The 16,864-nt window shown below is 31.9% G+C and overlaps 3 protein-coding genes, 1 long non-coding RNA gene and 1 pseudogene across 4 annotated transcripts; 3 read left to right on the forward strand and 2 right to left on the reverse strand.

Annotated features, from left to right (window-relative positions):
• Positions 1-306: 306 nt before the first annotated feature.
• LOC120130930 lies at positions 307-778 on the forward strand. The gene is made up of 2 exons (XR_005516877.1): positions 307-362; positions 731-778. It is a non-coding gene; the product is annotated as an uncharacterized LOC120130930 (long non-coding RNA).
• A 74-nt stretch (positions 779-852) lies between these two features.
• On the forward strand, positions 853-3,435 carry LOC120130647 (annotated as a pseudogene).
• A 1,266-nt stretch (positions 3,436-4,701) lies between these two features.
• Positions 4,702-5,507, forward strand: LOC120130927. Its single transcript, XM_039148072.1, has one exon. The coding sequence runs from the start codon at positions 4,777-4,779 to the stop codon at positions 5,404-5,406; it is 630 nt and encodes a 209-aa protein (XP_039004003.1). The 5' UTR covers positions 4,702-4,776; the 3' UTR covers positions 5,407-5,507.
• Positions 5,508-7,958: 2,451 nt separating this feature from the next.
• On the reverse strand, positions 7,959-8,878 carry LOC120130928 (ribulose bisphosphate carboxylase small chain, chloroplastic-like). Its single transcript, XM_039148073.1, has 3 exons — positions 8,593-8,878; positions 8,384-8,518; positions 7,959-8,253 (listed from the first exon to the last, which is right to left on the reverse strand). The coding sequence occupies exons 1-3, from the start codon at positions 8,773-8,775 to the stop codon at positions 8,023-8,025; spliced, it is 549 nt and encodes a 182-aa protein (XP_039004004.1). The 5' UTR covers positions 8,776-8,878; the 3' UTR covers positions 7,959-8,022.
• A 2,505-nt stretch (positions 8,879-11,383) lies between these two features.
• On the reverse strand, positions 11,384-12,342 carry LOC120130909 (ribulose bisphosphate carboxylase small chain, chloroplastic-like). Its single transcript, XM_039148058.1, has 3 exons — positions 12,145-12,342; positions 11,932-12,066; positions 11,384-11,801 (listed from the first exon to the last, which is right to left on the reverse strand). The coding sequence occupies exons 1-3, from the start codon at positions 12,325-12,327 to the stop codon at positions 11,571-11,573; spliced, it is 549 nt and encodes a 182-aa protein (XP_039003989.1). The 5' UTR covers positions 12,328-12,342; the 3' UTR covers positions 11,384-11,570.
• Positions 12,343-16,864: the final 4,522 nt, after the last annotated feature.

A 16,864-nucleotide genomic window follows, 5' to 3' on the forward strand; every position in this document is an offset into this window, starting at 1 on the left:
CGTAAACCTGATATCATTTCATGCCAAGTTGAAAAGAAAAGACTTAATCTTGAAACAGTTCTAACTCAAAAAAGACCTAACAAATTTAAGATTTGAAATAATCCAACCCGAAACAAACTCAACCAACCTATTTGACAGTGTCTTTCTTTTGGCACAATCACTTCTGTTGTCGTCTTCTTTGATGCAATCAAAGCTTCTTCTAAAGAGACTTAAAAGGGTTAAGCCCAACTTCGTCTAGAAGCCCAGCGATTGGTGCTTAATAACTGGAAAATCATCCAAACCACCAATTCTAAAACAAAGCTTCAACTTCCTTCCCCATTCTTGTGTACCCTTATTGAATTGAAGCATCCAAAGTGAAACAGGTGAATCCCTTAATTTAAGTTGCTGTAAGTCTATCTTAGTTACTCTAAAGTATCCTCCTTTTTTTCCTGGGTATCTCATGTCTCTTTGCTTACGTTTCACTGTATTTTCTATTCCGTAGTAGTAACTGCTCAATCTAAATTGTGGGTTCTAGCTTAAGTTGGCCATGGATAGGAAATTATGTAGAAATCTGAATGAAATGTTTCAAAAAACTGAATTTTGTAAGTTCTCCTTTCTTAAATTATTCTCTTAAGAGAAAATTACACTAAAAAACTGAGTCTTTTACATAAAGGAACTATAGGTGACAGAGTCCCCACACGCTCTTCTTTATTTTATTATGAGTAAATATATTCTGCTACGTTTGTTCTAGGTCAATGTTGCATGCAATCTCTGTTCCAAACACTTGCACTTCGTATCCGAGAAGCTGGTGTTTGGGTCAAAGGAATCGAGGATCAAGAAGACTTTGTGTGCGAGCTTCTTTGCCGGATAATAATGGCGGATTTAAAGTGGAGTATACACCCTGGTTGATGGTTGGATTGGGTAACCAGGAATTAAGGTGGTGTTTGTTTTTGCAGAGGTAAAAAGTCTACAGTTTGCGGACTATATCTGTAGACATCTGCAGCAGAAGAGGTTGACTAAAAATCTGCAGTCTGCAAGAAGAAAATTGTTTGTTTTTTAACGTCTGCAGACTGCTAAAATGAACTGAAATATAAATAAATTGATTTTTTAAACTTAAAAGAGTTTTGTAATACTGAGATTTAAATAATTTTAGTTTTACAATACTGAAATTTAAATAATTCATACAACTACAATAATAAATTATTTAAAATAAATCAATCCATATTTTAAAATAAATCAATCTATACTAATACATTATTTAAAATAAATCAATCCATACAACTACAATAATAAATCAATCCATATTTTAAAATAAATCAATCCATACTAATAAATTATTTAAAATAAATCAATCTATATTTTAAAATAAATCAATCCAAACTAATAAATTATTTAAAATAAATCAATCTATATTTTAAAATAAATCAATCCATACTAATAAATTATTTAAAATAAATCAATCCATACTGATAAATTATTTAAAATAAATCGATCTATATTTTAAAATAAATCAATCCATACTAATAAATTATTTAAAATAAATCAATCCATATTTTAAAATAAATTAATTCATACTAATAAATTATTTAAAATAAATCAATCCATACAACTACAATAATAAACCAATCCATATTTTAAAATAAATCAATCAATCCATACAAATACATTATTTAAAATAAATCAATCCATATTTTAAAATAAATCAATTCATACTAATAAATTATTTAAAATAAATCAATCCATACAACTACAATAATAAATCAATCCATATTTTAAAATAAATCAAAATTTTTATTAGTTGACCCTTATTCCCATATGTAATGGGAATGGGGTAAGGGGAAGGTATGATAGTAGGCTACCCCCAACATCAGGTTGAGAGCAGCTTCCGTGGGAGACCTCCGAATTATGAATTGTCCACCGTGTGACACTAATAAATTATTTAAAATAAATCAATCTATATTTTAAAATAAATCAATCTATACTAATAAATTAATTAAAATATATTATTTTAAAATAAATAAATCCATATTTTATAATAAATTATTTTAAAATAAATCAATTCATATTTTATAATAAATTATTTTAAAATAAATAACTTTATTAAATTATTTAAAATTATTTTAATAAATAATCATATTTTATAATTGTTCTTGAAGAGGTTTGAAGACCTTTGAAGACATAAAACCATGTCTGCACCAAGAAGAGCTCGCGCAGACATTAGAAGAGCTTCTGTCTTCTAAAAATCAAACGGTCTGCGCGTGGTCTGCGCGGCACAAACATAAGAGATTTGAAGAGGTTGCACAGTTAAAACAAACTAAGCCTAATACCATGGAACTCGGCACAATGTAATAGTTTACAAATTATGGAGCTGAGAGCATATTTTTCTTGTGGTTTATATGGTATTTACGTTGTTCTATATATCAAGTTGGTTTCGAAATGATTGATCAAATTTCTCGATCGGAAGGATTCTGTTGAATACTATACAGTCAAAAGCTCTAATTGGAATAGGTATACATTTTGTATTTCCGTTGCTTAGGTCTTTCGTGATTCTCGGTTATGTTTGATGGTTTATGCAGATTTCTTTTCTGATCACTACAGGTGCCATTGGAGAAGTGCCAATTTTGTTGGCAAAACCTCAGGCATACATGAATTTCAGTGGGGAATAAGTCAGTCTTACATTTTATTTGTCCCTTTTCCCATCTCGATTCTACATAGCAGGCTCTCAGTTATGCATTCACATGTCCCTTCTCACATGTGGATGCATTTGCAACTAGCATGTAACTGGACACCTACAGCATAGGGTGTTTAATGTTTGTGTAGTTCATTGGCCATTAGGGCTCGTTGGTTTGACCTTTTCATCTTGTATACATTTCTTATCTCGTATCCTTTTCGTTATATTTTAAATATCATTTTGCTGAATCATTTATAGCCATTTTAATCTCTTAACGGTTCCAAACTTTTTGTTTTCGTTAAGGTCGGGCCTCTTGCTGCCTATTATCAAGTTCCCCTGCGCCACATTTTGTTGGTATGCACTCTTTTAACCGAAATTTTTGTTATTTCTGTTTTCTGTGTTGGGCACTTTGACTTTGAGCTTTCCAATGTAGGTATATGATGAGATGAGCTTGCCGAATGGTGTTTTGAGGCTTCAGCCGAAAGGAGGACATGGCCATCATAATGGGTATGTTCCATCGATATTACTAGTAGCATAATCTCTTAGTCTCCGACTCTCCGTTTGCACGAAGCTGGATTACTTAAGATTCATTAGCGATTTGAAAACATTGACTTATGCTTTCTTGTTGCAGAGTGAAGAGTGTGATGGGCCATTTGGATGGAAGTCGTGAGTTTCCTCGGTTATGCATAGGTGGGCTCCTCGAATCACATGGACTTTTGCTTAACCGTGAAACATTTGCAACATAAGCGCACATTCTTATGATATGGTGATTCTAAAAGAGCTATTTATGGTACAGGCATTGGAAATTCACCTGGTGCTATGGACATAAAAGCTTATCTTCTACAAAAGTTCAGTCCTGTGGAGCGGAATCAGGTAACGTTTGCTTCGGACATGGATACTCCAGACTAAATGAAGAGTCCTAGTAACACAGGGTAGTTTGAGAGATGAAAACAAAGTGTGTTAATGGGGTATTTCGACAGATCGATGAGGCGCTGGAGCAAGGAGTCGAGGCATTGAGGACACTGGTGCTGGGTGGGTTCAGCCAAAAGATCACAAGATTCAATTTAGGGCAGAAGTACAAGCATCACAAAGTTTGACCATATCCATATCAACCATTTCATTACACTACATTACATGTATGTTACCTAGCCATGGATGACATGGCTAGGATGTATAAACATATTTAATCAGCCTTTTCTATGACAAAGGTTTTAACAGTTTAGCAGGCGTCTGTTCACTTTTCGTTTCCGGCAAATCTTCGGAATCTGTGTAATGGAAATAGATATTCACGAGTTCCGGCGAGTCGGAACTCGATTACAAAGGATTTGTCGGAAAATAGTGTTGAAGTCTTTTTGTAGGAGACATGTCCATTAGCTTTTTGACCTATAAGAGTGGAAAGAATTGGAAAGAGCCTATATTCCATACCTTTTATCTTCCCCGCCATTTAAGTTCAAACGTACATGGTTAATTAATAAGTTGACTCCTAAACTATATTCGATTCACATTTAGGTGCTTAAAAATTTTGTTCTATTACAAGAATTCTTAAACTATCAAAACCGACAACGTTATAAAAAAATGATAATTAAAATGATTATTTATGTCGAATATTATTTATTAATTTTTTTGAATTAATTATTGGTATTTAGATCTATTGATCAACTAATCTAGATCGGGTATTACAGAGGTGAGGTGACTCTCCCAAACCAGATTTGCTCCATTCGCAAATGTCAGGATTAGAACCCCTGACCTTAATTGAGGGATCTAGTGCCTCATCCCAATAGATCAACTGGTTGTTAGTATTATTTTAATCAAAATAATTAAGTCAACTAATCGATTGAATTTGATGAATAAATCCTTTAAAGCGAAGTGATTCCCCAAACATTATGAATAAATCAGGACCCACTTCAAAATAAGAACGTTGGAAACATGTATGAACTCGATAATAATTAAAGCAAAAGACTATCTCCTTCAATTAGACCGTTGCAACTTTTAATGCCGAATCCAAAGCACACAACGTATTATAATATATCCCATTAATCTTACTCTTTTCTTTAATCAATTCCCTCTTCTTTGCTCATCAGAACAGAGCACAAAACAGAGTAAACCTTCTTCAAGTTCCATTAAAAATGGAAGAGACAAGTGAATGTCAGCCAAACCCAGATTTTTTTCAAGTTCTTGACCCAATTTCTCTTATTCTTTCTCAGAATTCAAGCCCCACCAGCCCATTTCCTTTAAGGCTAACAACAGAGAGTTCTGTAATGGAAAGGGGCCCCAGGTACGGAGCATACGCAGAGTTGAGAGAAACAAAGCTGAGGATGATGCAACGAGAAAAGGAACAAGTCGAAATCAAACAAACACCAACGAAGAAACAAGTGAAGTTCGGTTCGAGCGTGGGGATTTCCAGGAAAGGGTCTTCTTCTTTGGTGGCTCAATCGGTGCCCGATTTTTCAGCGACTTTAAGGAAAGAAAATCGAAGGCCCCCGGGGATTGAGTTGACGCCGCCGCCGACGGGGAAGAATTGGTCGAAAGGGAATGAGGGGTGGTCGTCGAATTCGAGGGGGAGTAAATCTGCAAATGCGGGGGAGAAAAAAGGGAGGATGACGATGATGAAAAAGAGTTTTGCATCCGTCGAAGATTTGAAAGGGATTTCATTAGCTGCAGCCAATGCTATTAATGGTGAAAACAGGGGAGGGAAGACTAATGGCCGAGGTTTCGCCGGTGCTAGTAATACTATTTTGAGGTATCGGCAGTTCTAGAATTCCTTTTGGTAATAAAAGGGGGCTTGAATATCAGGTTGGTTTTCTGGGTTTCTTGATTGGGTTTTGTTTACAGGGATCTGATTACATGGTACATAGATTTGGAGTTGTATTGTATGTATTGAGAGATTGTTCATCATCCTCTGAATTACTCCAATAAATTCAATATTAAAAATACCGGAAGTTATATCGCGCGGCACCTTAATATAATGTTAAAATAAAGTGATATCCATTTTATTATTGTTTAAATAATAAAATAGATAAAAAATTATCTAAAATATTATTATTATTACTTAAAATATTAATTTTTTGAACATTTTCGATAAAAGTAACTAATAATAATAAAATCGGTAGTGCCTAATAATATTTCTGGTCATTTTTATCAAATCCGGTAAAAAATTCAATAATAATAAAATCAACAGCACCTAATAATATTTTCATTTTTTATCAATTTTATTATTTAAACAATAATAAAATAAAACCGATAATACTTTTTTTAACCGTATATTAAATATTTAGCAGGTGAGCATTTCCTTGAAAATACAGAGACCAAAAGAAGGATTCGTTTTCTCCTATTTGGAAACCGAACTTAAATCATGGTAAATTACATCCATTGTCACTTAATTATGGGAATCACTTCTTTTTTCCCCATAGATCGTTTGACTAATAGCAGTTTTAATCCTTAAAACTTGTATAGTTTATTATTTTGGTCCTAATCTAAAATAATTCCATAAATTTAACTCTTTATATTTAAAAAATTTATCATTTTAATCTTTGTTCTTCTAAATTGTTTGTTCTCCCTCAAATATCATCTTTTTAAATGATTATAAGAAATTTTCTTAATTATATGTTTATTTTACGATTGTAATTTAAGATATTTATTATTTTGAATAAAATTAATTCATTCTATCAAGAAAATATAATAAAGGTACCAATAAAGCCAAATTCTTAACAAAAGAAAAAAATATCAGTGTCGGTAGGTCGCAGTTTTTGAAATTAAATTTTTAGAGATGAATTGGAGTGAATGGACATTCTGAGCTGTGACAGTGAAAGAGGAGGAGGAGGCAATTCTTATCAAAATTTCTATCTTTATTTTGGCTCCTCCATAAACGTAGCTTTCCTTATTTTGAAATAGAAAAATATAAACGGAAAATATAGTCCACTGATTATCATCCATTAGAAAAAAATTTAAAAAACTTGAAATGATTGAATTTTAAGGTCCATTTATTTCACGTAAAACGTTTTTCAGAAAAATATTTTCCTCATTTTTCATATTTGGTTGGAGAAAAATTAGTTGGTCAACGTAAAACATTTTCTTAATCAACATAATTTCCTTTGTGTTTTCTGGAAAATGACTTAGGATTTGATTTTCCGTAAGTCGTTTTCCGAACTTTTCACTTCAAAGAATAAATATTCAAAATAATTTTATTTTATTTTATGAATTTAATATTAATAAAATATTTTAATATCATTTTAATCAAAATATTAATTATTAAAATATTTAAAATATATTTATTATTAATATTTCTAATAATATAATATTATATTTTTAATATTATAATAAAACAATCAGTTATATTATAATAATATAATATAATATAATATATTTTTATTTTAATGATATATATAATAAATTATTAATAAAATTTATATTATTTATTAATTTCATAGAAATAATATTATTAAATTATTAATAATAAATAATATTATTTACATATTTAATATTAATATAATAATCTAATAATATTTTAATAAAGATATTTAAAATATACTAATTAATATTTTTAAAATATAATATAACTCTATTACTTTAATAAATAATTAATATAATTTATAATATTTTTATTTCAATAAAATATACCAATATTAATATTTTTATTAATAAAATTATAAAAATAATATTTTAATAATAAATAAATTATTTTAATATTTTAAAAATAATAATATTAAGTTTTATGATAAATAATATTATTTATTGTATTTAATATTTGTAATAAATAATTTTTAAAAAATTCATCAACTAGTGAAAAAAGCGTTTAAACAACATATTACAAACATAGTAAAACGGTTTCCAGAAAATGTAATTCATTTTACGGAAAACGTTTTTAGTGAAACATACGGACCCTTAGTACAGAATACCTACATTAGCGTTAGTGTTTATTCAACATTTTATGTTAATCAGATCATTAAGCTTTTTTTATTAATTTTTCTTCACCAAACCAATGCATACAAATCATGTTCTTCATAATTAATTATGTATGTTTAGATTCATAATTTTAAAAGTTAGTGTATAGAAGTATAGAAATTTTTATCATCTTACTTGAAACCAACACCACCCAGACCCAATTTATTTGTGTAGTGTTTTTTTAAACTTATTTTTATCATGAATTTCAAAGTATTTGAAATGGAGAAAGACCTTCATTTCATGAAATTAGGCAACAAACTGCATTTCATCCATATTAGTTCTCATGCCATTCAATCGGAAATACGAAAACGAAACAAAGAACCCAGAGCCAATGTCTCAAAGAAAATGACAAACAGGAAGTGAAATAAGTACAACTTTAAAAACAAATGGCATTCCCTACGAGGGAAGGAACTCGGACGTCAACAGCTTAATTAGAAGCCCTTGGGCTTGTGGGCGATGAAACTGATGCACTGCACTTGACGGACGTTGTCGAATCCGATGATTCTAACGAAAGAGTTGGGGTATTCCTTCTTGCACTCTTCCAGCTCAGTCAGGACCTGGGATGAATTTGTGCACCCGAACATGGGGAGCTTCCACATGGTCCAGTAGCGTCCGTCGTAGTACCCTGGCGACCTGTGGTTCTCACGGTACGGGAATCCATGCTGCACATATCACAACATAAACAAAGACGAACGCAGTTAAAGGCGAACCTAAAAGGAAACTCCCATTGGAAGTGATGCAGATAGTTGATGCAATGGAATAGTTTATAGAGAGTTTAGTGTTCGAAAACACCTCTAATTCGAATTCCAAGCAAGGAATCCATTTAGAACGGAGAAGGTAGTCGATTTCCTTAGCCAATTCTTCGGTTGTGAGATCGGGGAGGTATGAGAGAGTCTCGAACTTCTTCTTCCCAAGCGGAGGCCACACCTGTACTCAAAAAAAAAATCGATTCCATTCGATTCAAGTAATTTATGTTGGAACACAAGCTAATGACCAAGTACCTGCATGCATTGCACTCTGCCACCGTTGCTTGCAATGGAAGTGATGTCCTTGTTGGCCTTCCTGGTGCCGGGGAAAGCAGAGGAGGATTTGAGGCCGGTGAAGGGGGCGACCATGTTGGCCTGAGCTGGGGAGGAGCGGTTGACAGTGGCAATGGTTGCCGATGAGATCATTGAGGAAGCCATTGCTGGTTAGTAATGTAGTATGGTATAAGCTAGTGTTATTGCGTTGGTGCAATAACGTATGTATAGTGGATAAAAGAAATTATGGGTTTATGGTTCGTTACCAAAGGTAGGAAAGGGCATTTATAGGAGCTTTAAGGGCTACATGACCCTCTCAATCCACTAACTTACAAAACATTGCCCCTTTTTCTTTTTGTGTATTTGATTTCTTCCCTTAACCCGTAGATTGGAAATTTGAGGCTAAGACGTAAAACCTAAATGCAATGGTTGAGAATTTTCTCATATGTATATCCTATAGTTTTGAATAACTACCATCCAATTTAGTAGAATAGTTTTATAAGAGCCTGAAAGGTTATCTCACTGGATGATAATGGGAATTAGAAGAGGCTTTTAGCCCCAACTAATTGAAAAATTAACATTTAGTCTCTTAATATTTTTATAAATTTTAATTCGGTTTTCAAAGAATACCAAATGACCTTGGTGGTAAATGATTGTTGTTGTTACTTATGATCTCGAGTTTGAGTACTAAAAATATTAGAATATGAGCTTTTAATGTCAAATAATTGTTAGTTATATTTGAAAAAAAATATTACATTGTACTTACTCTATATTAATATAAAAACAAATCTCTTGGCTCCACATTTTGGACACCGTAAGAGCAAATGTGACACCCGTCGTTTTCTTACAAAATACTAATTTATTTTTCTCAATATTTCATTGGAGGAATTATTTTGGCTATTTTCTCTCAAACCTTTGAATTTTTATTTATATATATATGAAATATTTCACTAACCTACAAAATATTAGCTTTTTTTTTCTTTTCTTTTTTTCAATTTGATTCATTTTATTAATCTATAAATTGAAAATTTGAGGCTAAGACATAAAACCTAAATGTAATGGGTTGAGAATTTTCTCATGTATATCTTATAGTTTTGAATAACTACCATCCAATTTAATAGAATAAACATCTAAAATAAAAACATATTGCATTGTTACTTCTCTAGCATTTAACGTTAGAGAGATGAAGGATTTATTCAGATTTGTGATAAGTTTAGCGTTTTAGATTAATTATTAGTATTTGATCTATTAAACTGATAAATACGAATTGTTTATTCTAAAGATATATTGTAAGATAGTTTTTTTAATTTAATTTATTTTATTCATAACGTCAATATTTGAATATTTAATCTTATTCAAATAATCTAATATTTTATCGGGCTAAACCAGTTATTTATCAATGTGGTAAGTTTAGTTTTAATGAGATTAAAAAACAATTAAGTATTGACTCATCAAATACTCTTAATGATAAAAGAGAATATTGTTCTTCCCATAAATCTTGAGTTTGAGCAGTTGCGTAATCATCCCAAGCTACAAACATAATTACATGAATTTTGTTCATTTAATTAAAGAAATCTCGGCATTTTATTTAATTTCCTTTTTTTAGGGGTTCAAAATTATTATTTTTAGACATGCATTCCAGTGAATGGAAGCTTCAAAGTTGTGACTAGGGCCGTAAATGAGACGAGACAGATCGCGAGTTATTCGAGATCGATTCGATCAAGGCTCAATAAATACTCGGATCGATATTCGACTCGAAAAGCTCGTGAGCAGCTCAAAAATATAATATGTTAAGATTTTATTTTTTTTTAAAATAAATTATTAATAATATTAATATTTATGTATTGATTTTTTTAAATGCAGTAAGATTTCATATATTTAAGGTTCATGTTCGAGATTGAGGCTTCAATCGAGTTATGTTTAAGATTTTTTTTTTCATTTTGAGCCTTTTCGAGCTGTTCACGAGCTGTTCACGAGCTTCAGTTCAGGATTTCGAATTCGAGTCGAACTTGAAAATTTTAAGCTCGTGAGTTTTCGAGTCGAGTCGAGCTCAGCAATACTTGACTCGGCTTGTTTACACCCCTAGTTGTGACAGTGAAGAGAAGGAGAAGAAGATAATTCTTATCTAAATTTCTATCTATGTTTCGGTTCCTCCACAAATGTAGCTTTCCTTAACAACAATAATTATTTTTCAATATGTATATAAATGGAAAATACAGTCCACTAGTTAATAAGTAACACCATGCCATCTTTCATGTTGGGTTCATTTTCTTAAAGGAAACTAAAAAATTTTGTATAAAAAATAAATTAAAAAAAAAAAGACAATCGTAATGAATCAATATGGTATCATATATCGTTTTAAATTTATTATTATTTTTATGTAATATTATAATGTAAACCTAAAATATATTGAAACTAGTTGTTTGTGATTAGTTCGAACAGTATAAATACAGTAGCAGCTGCTGTGATTTTCAATATCATTTTGTGTTGTTGAAATATGTAGCTGTTGAATATTTATGTATTCTCCATAAATCTATGAAAGAATGTAGAATTATGAATCGTTGGACCTTCAAAATTATAAACCTTTCTTAAGGTGTGATCCAGTGATAAAGATAATGAGAGTATTGCTTGTCCACAAGAACTTTATCCCGTCTCCTTTTAAACCACCACCACACAATCGCCTTTTCTTTTATCCATACAATGTTAACATGAGTTTCGAAGCATCCGTCATGAAGAAGAAAATTGATTCATGAAACTTGGCAAGAAACTACAGTTTATTCATATCAGTTCTCATGCCATTCCATTGAAAATCCAAAAACAAAGCGAAGAAGCCATAGCCAAGACCTCGAAAAAGGACCAAAAGAAATAGAAAAAGTCTTTTTGAGAGCTTAATTTAAGTACAACTTTAGAAACAAATGGCATTCCCTACGAGGGAAGGAACTCAGACGTCAACAGCTTAATTAGAAGCCCTTGGGCTTGTGGGCGATGAAACTGATGCACTGCACTTGACGGACGTTGTCGAATCCGATGATTCTAACGAAAGAGTTGGGGTATTCCTTCTTGCACTCTTCCAGCTCAGTCAGAACCTGGGATGAATTGGTGCACCCGAACATGGGGAGCTTCCACATGGTCCAGTAGCGTCCGTCGTAGTACCCTGGCGACCTGTGGTTCTCACGGTACGGGAATCCATGCTGCACATATCACAACATAAACAGGGACGAACGCAGTTAAAGGCGAACCTAAAAGGAAACTCCCATTGGAAGTGATGCAGATAGTTGATGCAATGGAATAGTTTATAGAGAGTTTAGTATTCGAAAACACCTCTAATTCGAATTCCAAGCAAGGAATCCATTTAGAACGGAGAAGGTAGTCGATTTCCTTAGCCAATTCTTCGGTTGTGAGATCGGGGAGGTATGAGAGAGTCTCGAACTTCTTCTTCCCAAGTGGAGGCCACACCTGTACTCAAAAAAAAAAAAATTCGATTCCATTCGATTCAAGCAATTTATGTTGGAACACAAGCTAATAACCAAGTACCTGCATGCATTGCACTCTGCCACCGTTGCTTGCAATGGAAGTGATGTCGTTGTTGGCCTTCCTGGTGCCGGGGAAAGCAGAGGAGGATTTGAGGCCGGTGAAGGGGGCGACCATGTTGGCCTGAGCCGGGGAGGAGCGGTTGACGGTGGCAATGGTTGCCGATGAGATCATTGAGGAAGCCATTGCTGATACAGCCTGTTACTAGTAGTATACGCTAAGAGTTATATAAAAGACTTGGTAATCCCTTAGTAGTGTTATCTCCTCGGGGCAATGTCCCATATATAGTGATAAAATTTGGCATTCACATATCCTGAGGTCGCAAAATGATGAGATAGACTTGGGACTAAAGGTAACCGTTGGATTCAAAACCAGATAACGTAACACCATGATAACCACAAGAGGTGGAAAAAAGCTTTGAATGGTAGCCTCAATGCCTTATCTTGGGCAACATGCCACGTGGAAGAAGCACAATGATCTTATCTCATCTCAACCAATGGGAGCCCAAGATGGGTGATTTCTCGTTTGTCATCTTCTGCATTTTAAATAAAAAATATGTACGGTCCCATTTGGAGGTTTTCCCGTTGGAAAAAAATCTAAGACCACACCTTGTTTGCTTGGCCATGCTTTCCTTCTACGTTTTACTTGTCGCCTTATCTTCTTCAAAGATAGTTACTCGGTAATGAAATGTTACCTCTTTCGTGTGAATTTACAGGGATAGGTTGTTAAAATGAGAATATAATAGTGGATGCCATTGGAGAAGGGTAATTGAGTAGATATTATATGGCAATCAGTGTGTTGGGGGCATTAAATATACAGTTGCAGCAGATTTTGACCCAGCAAAGGTTAGGGCCCTGTATTCAATTCTAGTGGAAGAGTGAGCAATAGCAGGTTGTTTCTGCCCCATTTTAATAAATTGGATAAGACCCTTAAATCATTGAGTTGCCCTTATTATAGTTTGGTTAATGGGAATGAAACGGTTTCACTCACACTTTTAATGCAAGTGAAGAGCCGTGACCGATGAAAAAAATCAACCGTGGACCGGTATTTTTATGTTGCAGAGGTTTGATCATGAGGATGAGAAAGGAGGAATGAAGGTGATTGTAGAAGGTGTCATCCCCTCATCTGGTTCTGATTGGGGGTATTTTACAGCCTTTTTTAAATCTGTTTCATTATCTTCATCATTGAGCTTTAAAAGTTGGAAATCGTCTTCGATTTCTCTCTACTTGCCACACATAAGTAACCATAGGCCAACTTCAATACTGTTGAAAGCAAAGATTTCCTTTTTCAACTTATATTTTGTTCAATTCATAAAACTTTACGTAGTTGACAAGTTTACAAAACACACGAAGAAGTCTCACGTGCAGTAACCTTAATATACGGTTAAGGAAATATATTATCGGTTTTGTTATTATTACTTTAATAAAACTGGTAAAAAATTACAATAAACATTATTATTTTTACCGATTTTATTATTATTGGATTTTTTACCGGTTTTATTAACATATCCGGTAAAGCTCTACCTAAAATATTATTTTTTTCTACCAGTTTTGTTATTATTGGACACTTTACCGGAAATGTTAAAAAACATTAATGTTTTAGGTAAAATAATAATGTTTTAGGTAATTTTTACCGGTTTTATTTAAAAAAAACCGATAACGCATTTCCTTAGTCATATATTAAAGTTATCGCACGATAAAACTCTCCCAAAGCACACTTTCAAATTCGATTAAAGAAGTCACGTTGAAAAAATAATTGATCACCTGCCTTTAATCTCTCCGAACAAAAATTATATACTCTATCAATAGGCAAACAATAACCTTATTATTTAATTTAATTTACATTTACGGTGATGCTTATAAATCTTTATTATAATATTGAATATTTTCTATTTTTAATAAAACTAACTGCTTTCTATTGAAACAATAACCTTATTCTTTATTAGCGTAAAAAATATATATTCAAACAATTCAAATTGAACCATATAATAAGATATATGTTTTGATTAATATACAGTTATAATGGTAAAGTGAAAATAAAATATGATTATTGAAAAATGTTCTAAACTCGCCTATTAAAAGTTATAAAATGGTCCTCCGACTATAGAACATTGTTTTATTGAGTTGCCTGACTATTCATATGTTCACAACTCGCCCTTTTCCGTTAAAAAAGTAACATTCATCTAAGTTGGACATTAACATGTTAACTAGAATATGCCAAAATCGGTGTCTACCGACACCACTGTTTCTTTTCAGTATTGTGTCGACGACATAATGTTTCAAGCATTGGCTCGAGAACATAATGTAAATAGAAAATCAATCCACAAAATACAACTTAAACAATTTTAAGATTAGATTTTATTATTTCTCAGTGAATATGTTAACATCCAACTCAAATAACAGTCAATTTTTTAATAGAAAATGACGAGTTTAGAACATATGAATAGTCAAGTGACTATTTTGTAACTTTTAATTGTCGGGGGACTCGACAAAGCATTGTCTTATATTCGGAGATCATTTCGTAACTTTTAATAATCAGGCACTCAACAAAACATCACCCTATAATCAGGGGATCATTTGTGTATTTTACCCTAAATTACAAAACTTTTTAGAAGAATTATTTACCCCCACATTCCTAAATTATGATCCTCATTTTAAATTAATCATTAAATTTTTTAATATTTTAATTTCATCTCTAAATTGTGACTTTTCTTTTAAATTGGTCCTTGAACTTTGAATATTTTAATTTCATTCTCAAACTACGACTCCTAAATTACCCCTTAAACTTTTGAACAATCCAATTTCATCCCTAAATTATAACCCTTAATTTAAATTGATTCCTAAAATTTTAAATGTTCTAATTTCATTCTCAAACTATCTATGTTTGCTAAACATGTCCTCTAATAATAAAATTGTTAAAGAAGCTGATGAATGCCATGTCAATAATGATATGTATTTTGTAATAATATGTTGTGGTATAAACAATATTTAATATTGTATCACTTCCCTTGAAATCATTATTTATTTTGCCTGAAATAGTACTGATATTGTTCAAGGAAATCATACTATAGTGTAGCAAATTGCATACTTAAATCATTATTTTTTTGCCTTAAATAGTACCGATATTGTTAAGGATATATATATTGTAATTTTCCGATTTTGAGTAAATTTCGTAAAATATTAATTTGATGAGAAGAAAGAGAAGGAAAATGTGAACATTTTTATATCAATTTTGTCGCGAATGGTGAGCGATGATAGATGACAATTGAGAGCCAACAATTGAAAAGGCTCAATGTCTAAAATTGAACTAATTTTAAAATATAATCGCAAAATTGATACATTCATAAAGTTTATTGACAAGAACAACGTCATTTTAGACATCAAGAAACACACTAAAATGGTGTCGTTTTGTCTACATCCCCACAGTAACAGAAAAATCTATTCACATCGTTGTGTCGTTAAAATTTAAAGGTCAAGTGTTATAATTGAATCCAAAGTGTTGTAATTGAATAAATTAAAATTTTAATATTATTAATGATATATCGTCTAAAGTTTAATGATATCATGTGAAGTTTACCCTTTAATCTATAATTTTTTTTTGTTGCTAAAATAGTTAAAAGAAAACAGGTGTCACTCTCTAAAACTAATAATAATTTAAATTCTACACATTAACACAAACTAATATGATAAGATAGAGTTTAAACCGAAATATATTCATTAATTTACTGTAATAGGAGATAAAGCTCGAGCTTAGCTATCATCCCATTGGTTGAGGGTCTTGTAGTAGTGCGCCCACGGTCCCGTCTTCCCAAAACCGGAAACCAGTCACTGGTTTTCGCTTACCCTATCGAAAAGCGGTTTTTGAGCTCACACCAACTTACCGAAAACCAGGAGCTTTTTTTTTTAAATCACCAAGAGGTTCCCGTAGCCCATCATATCTCTCCCTTCCACTGATTTTATGTAGCGATTCGACAGCACTCTGGCACCGAACGTGCCTGTCACGCGCTGTTATCTTCCTTTCTCAACATTTGGAACTAGGGGTTCAATCGGATCAAATATTTTTTGATTTAACCCATTAACCAATCGAATAAAATTCAATTAATCATTCTATTAATACTAAAATTTAAACACTCTTAAGGCTAAGTAATATATTAATATTATGTGGGTACACTACGCGAATAATCTCTTTTATCTTGATACTGTCTGACTTTGGTTATTAATTTAAAATTTAAGAGTAAACGACCTCTAACATTATCGATTCGTTCAGTTTAAATTTCTTTACCGTTAACTCTTAACGAATATGTTACATAATTAAGAGACTAAAATCGAACGGATCAATAACGTTATGGATTATATACCCTTCATTTTTTAATTGGTGGCCAAAATCGATCAGATAAAAAACAAATAATACTATTCATATAATTTACTCATTATATATAATATATTAAATATTCAACATTCATACATTTGATATTCATATTATTCGAACCTAAGATCAACGATAATTTTTTTACCATTAAAATAATTTGATTTGTACGTGAAATCTCCGTTTTGTTATCGTAACTAGGATGTATTTTTTATAAACGATTGTAAATTAGATAAACAATTAGTGGTAATTTAGTGTACATAGTTGTTTTCCCCGAAGTGGGTGTTTCGTTTCTGGCATATTTTTTTGAGTGCCTGGAGAACTTCAGCAGGAGAAGTTGGTGAAAGGTTTGAGCACC

This window comes from Hibiscus syriacus, unplaced genomic scaffold, assembly GCF_006381635.1.
Source record: "Hibiscus syriacus cultivar Baekdansim isolate YM2019G1 unplaced genomic scaffold, ASM638163v2 tig00110548_pilon, whole genome shotgun sequence".
NCBI classification, from domain to species: Eukaryota; Viridiplantae; Streptophyta; class Magnoliopsida; order Malvales; family Malvaceae; genus Hibiscus; species Hibiscus syriacus.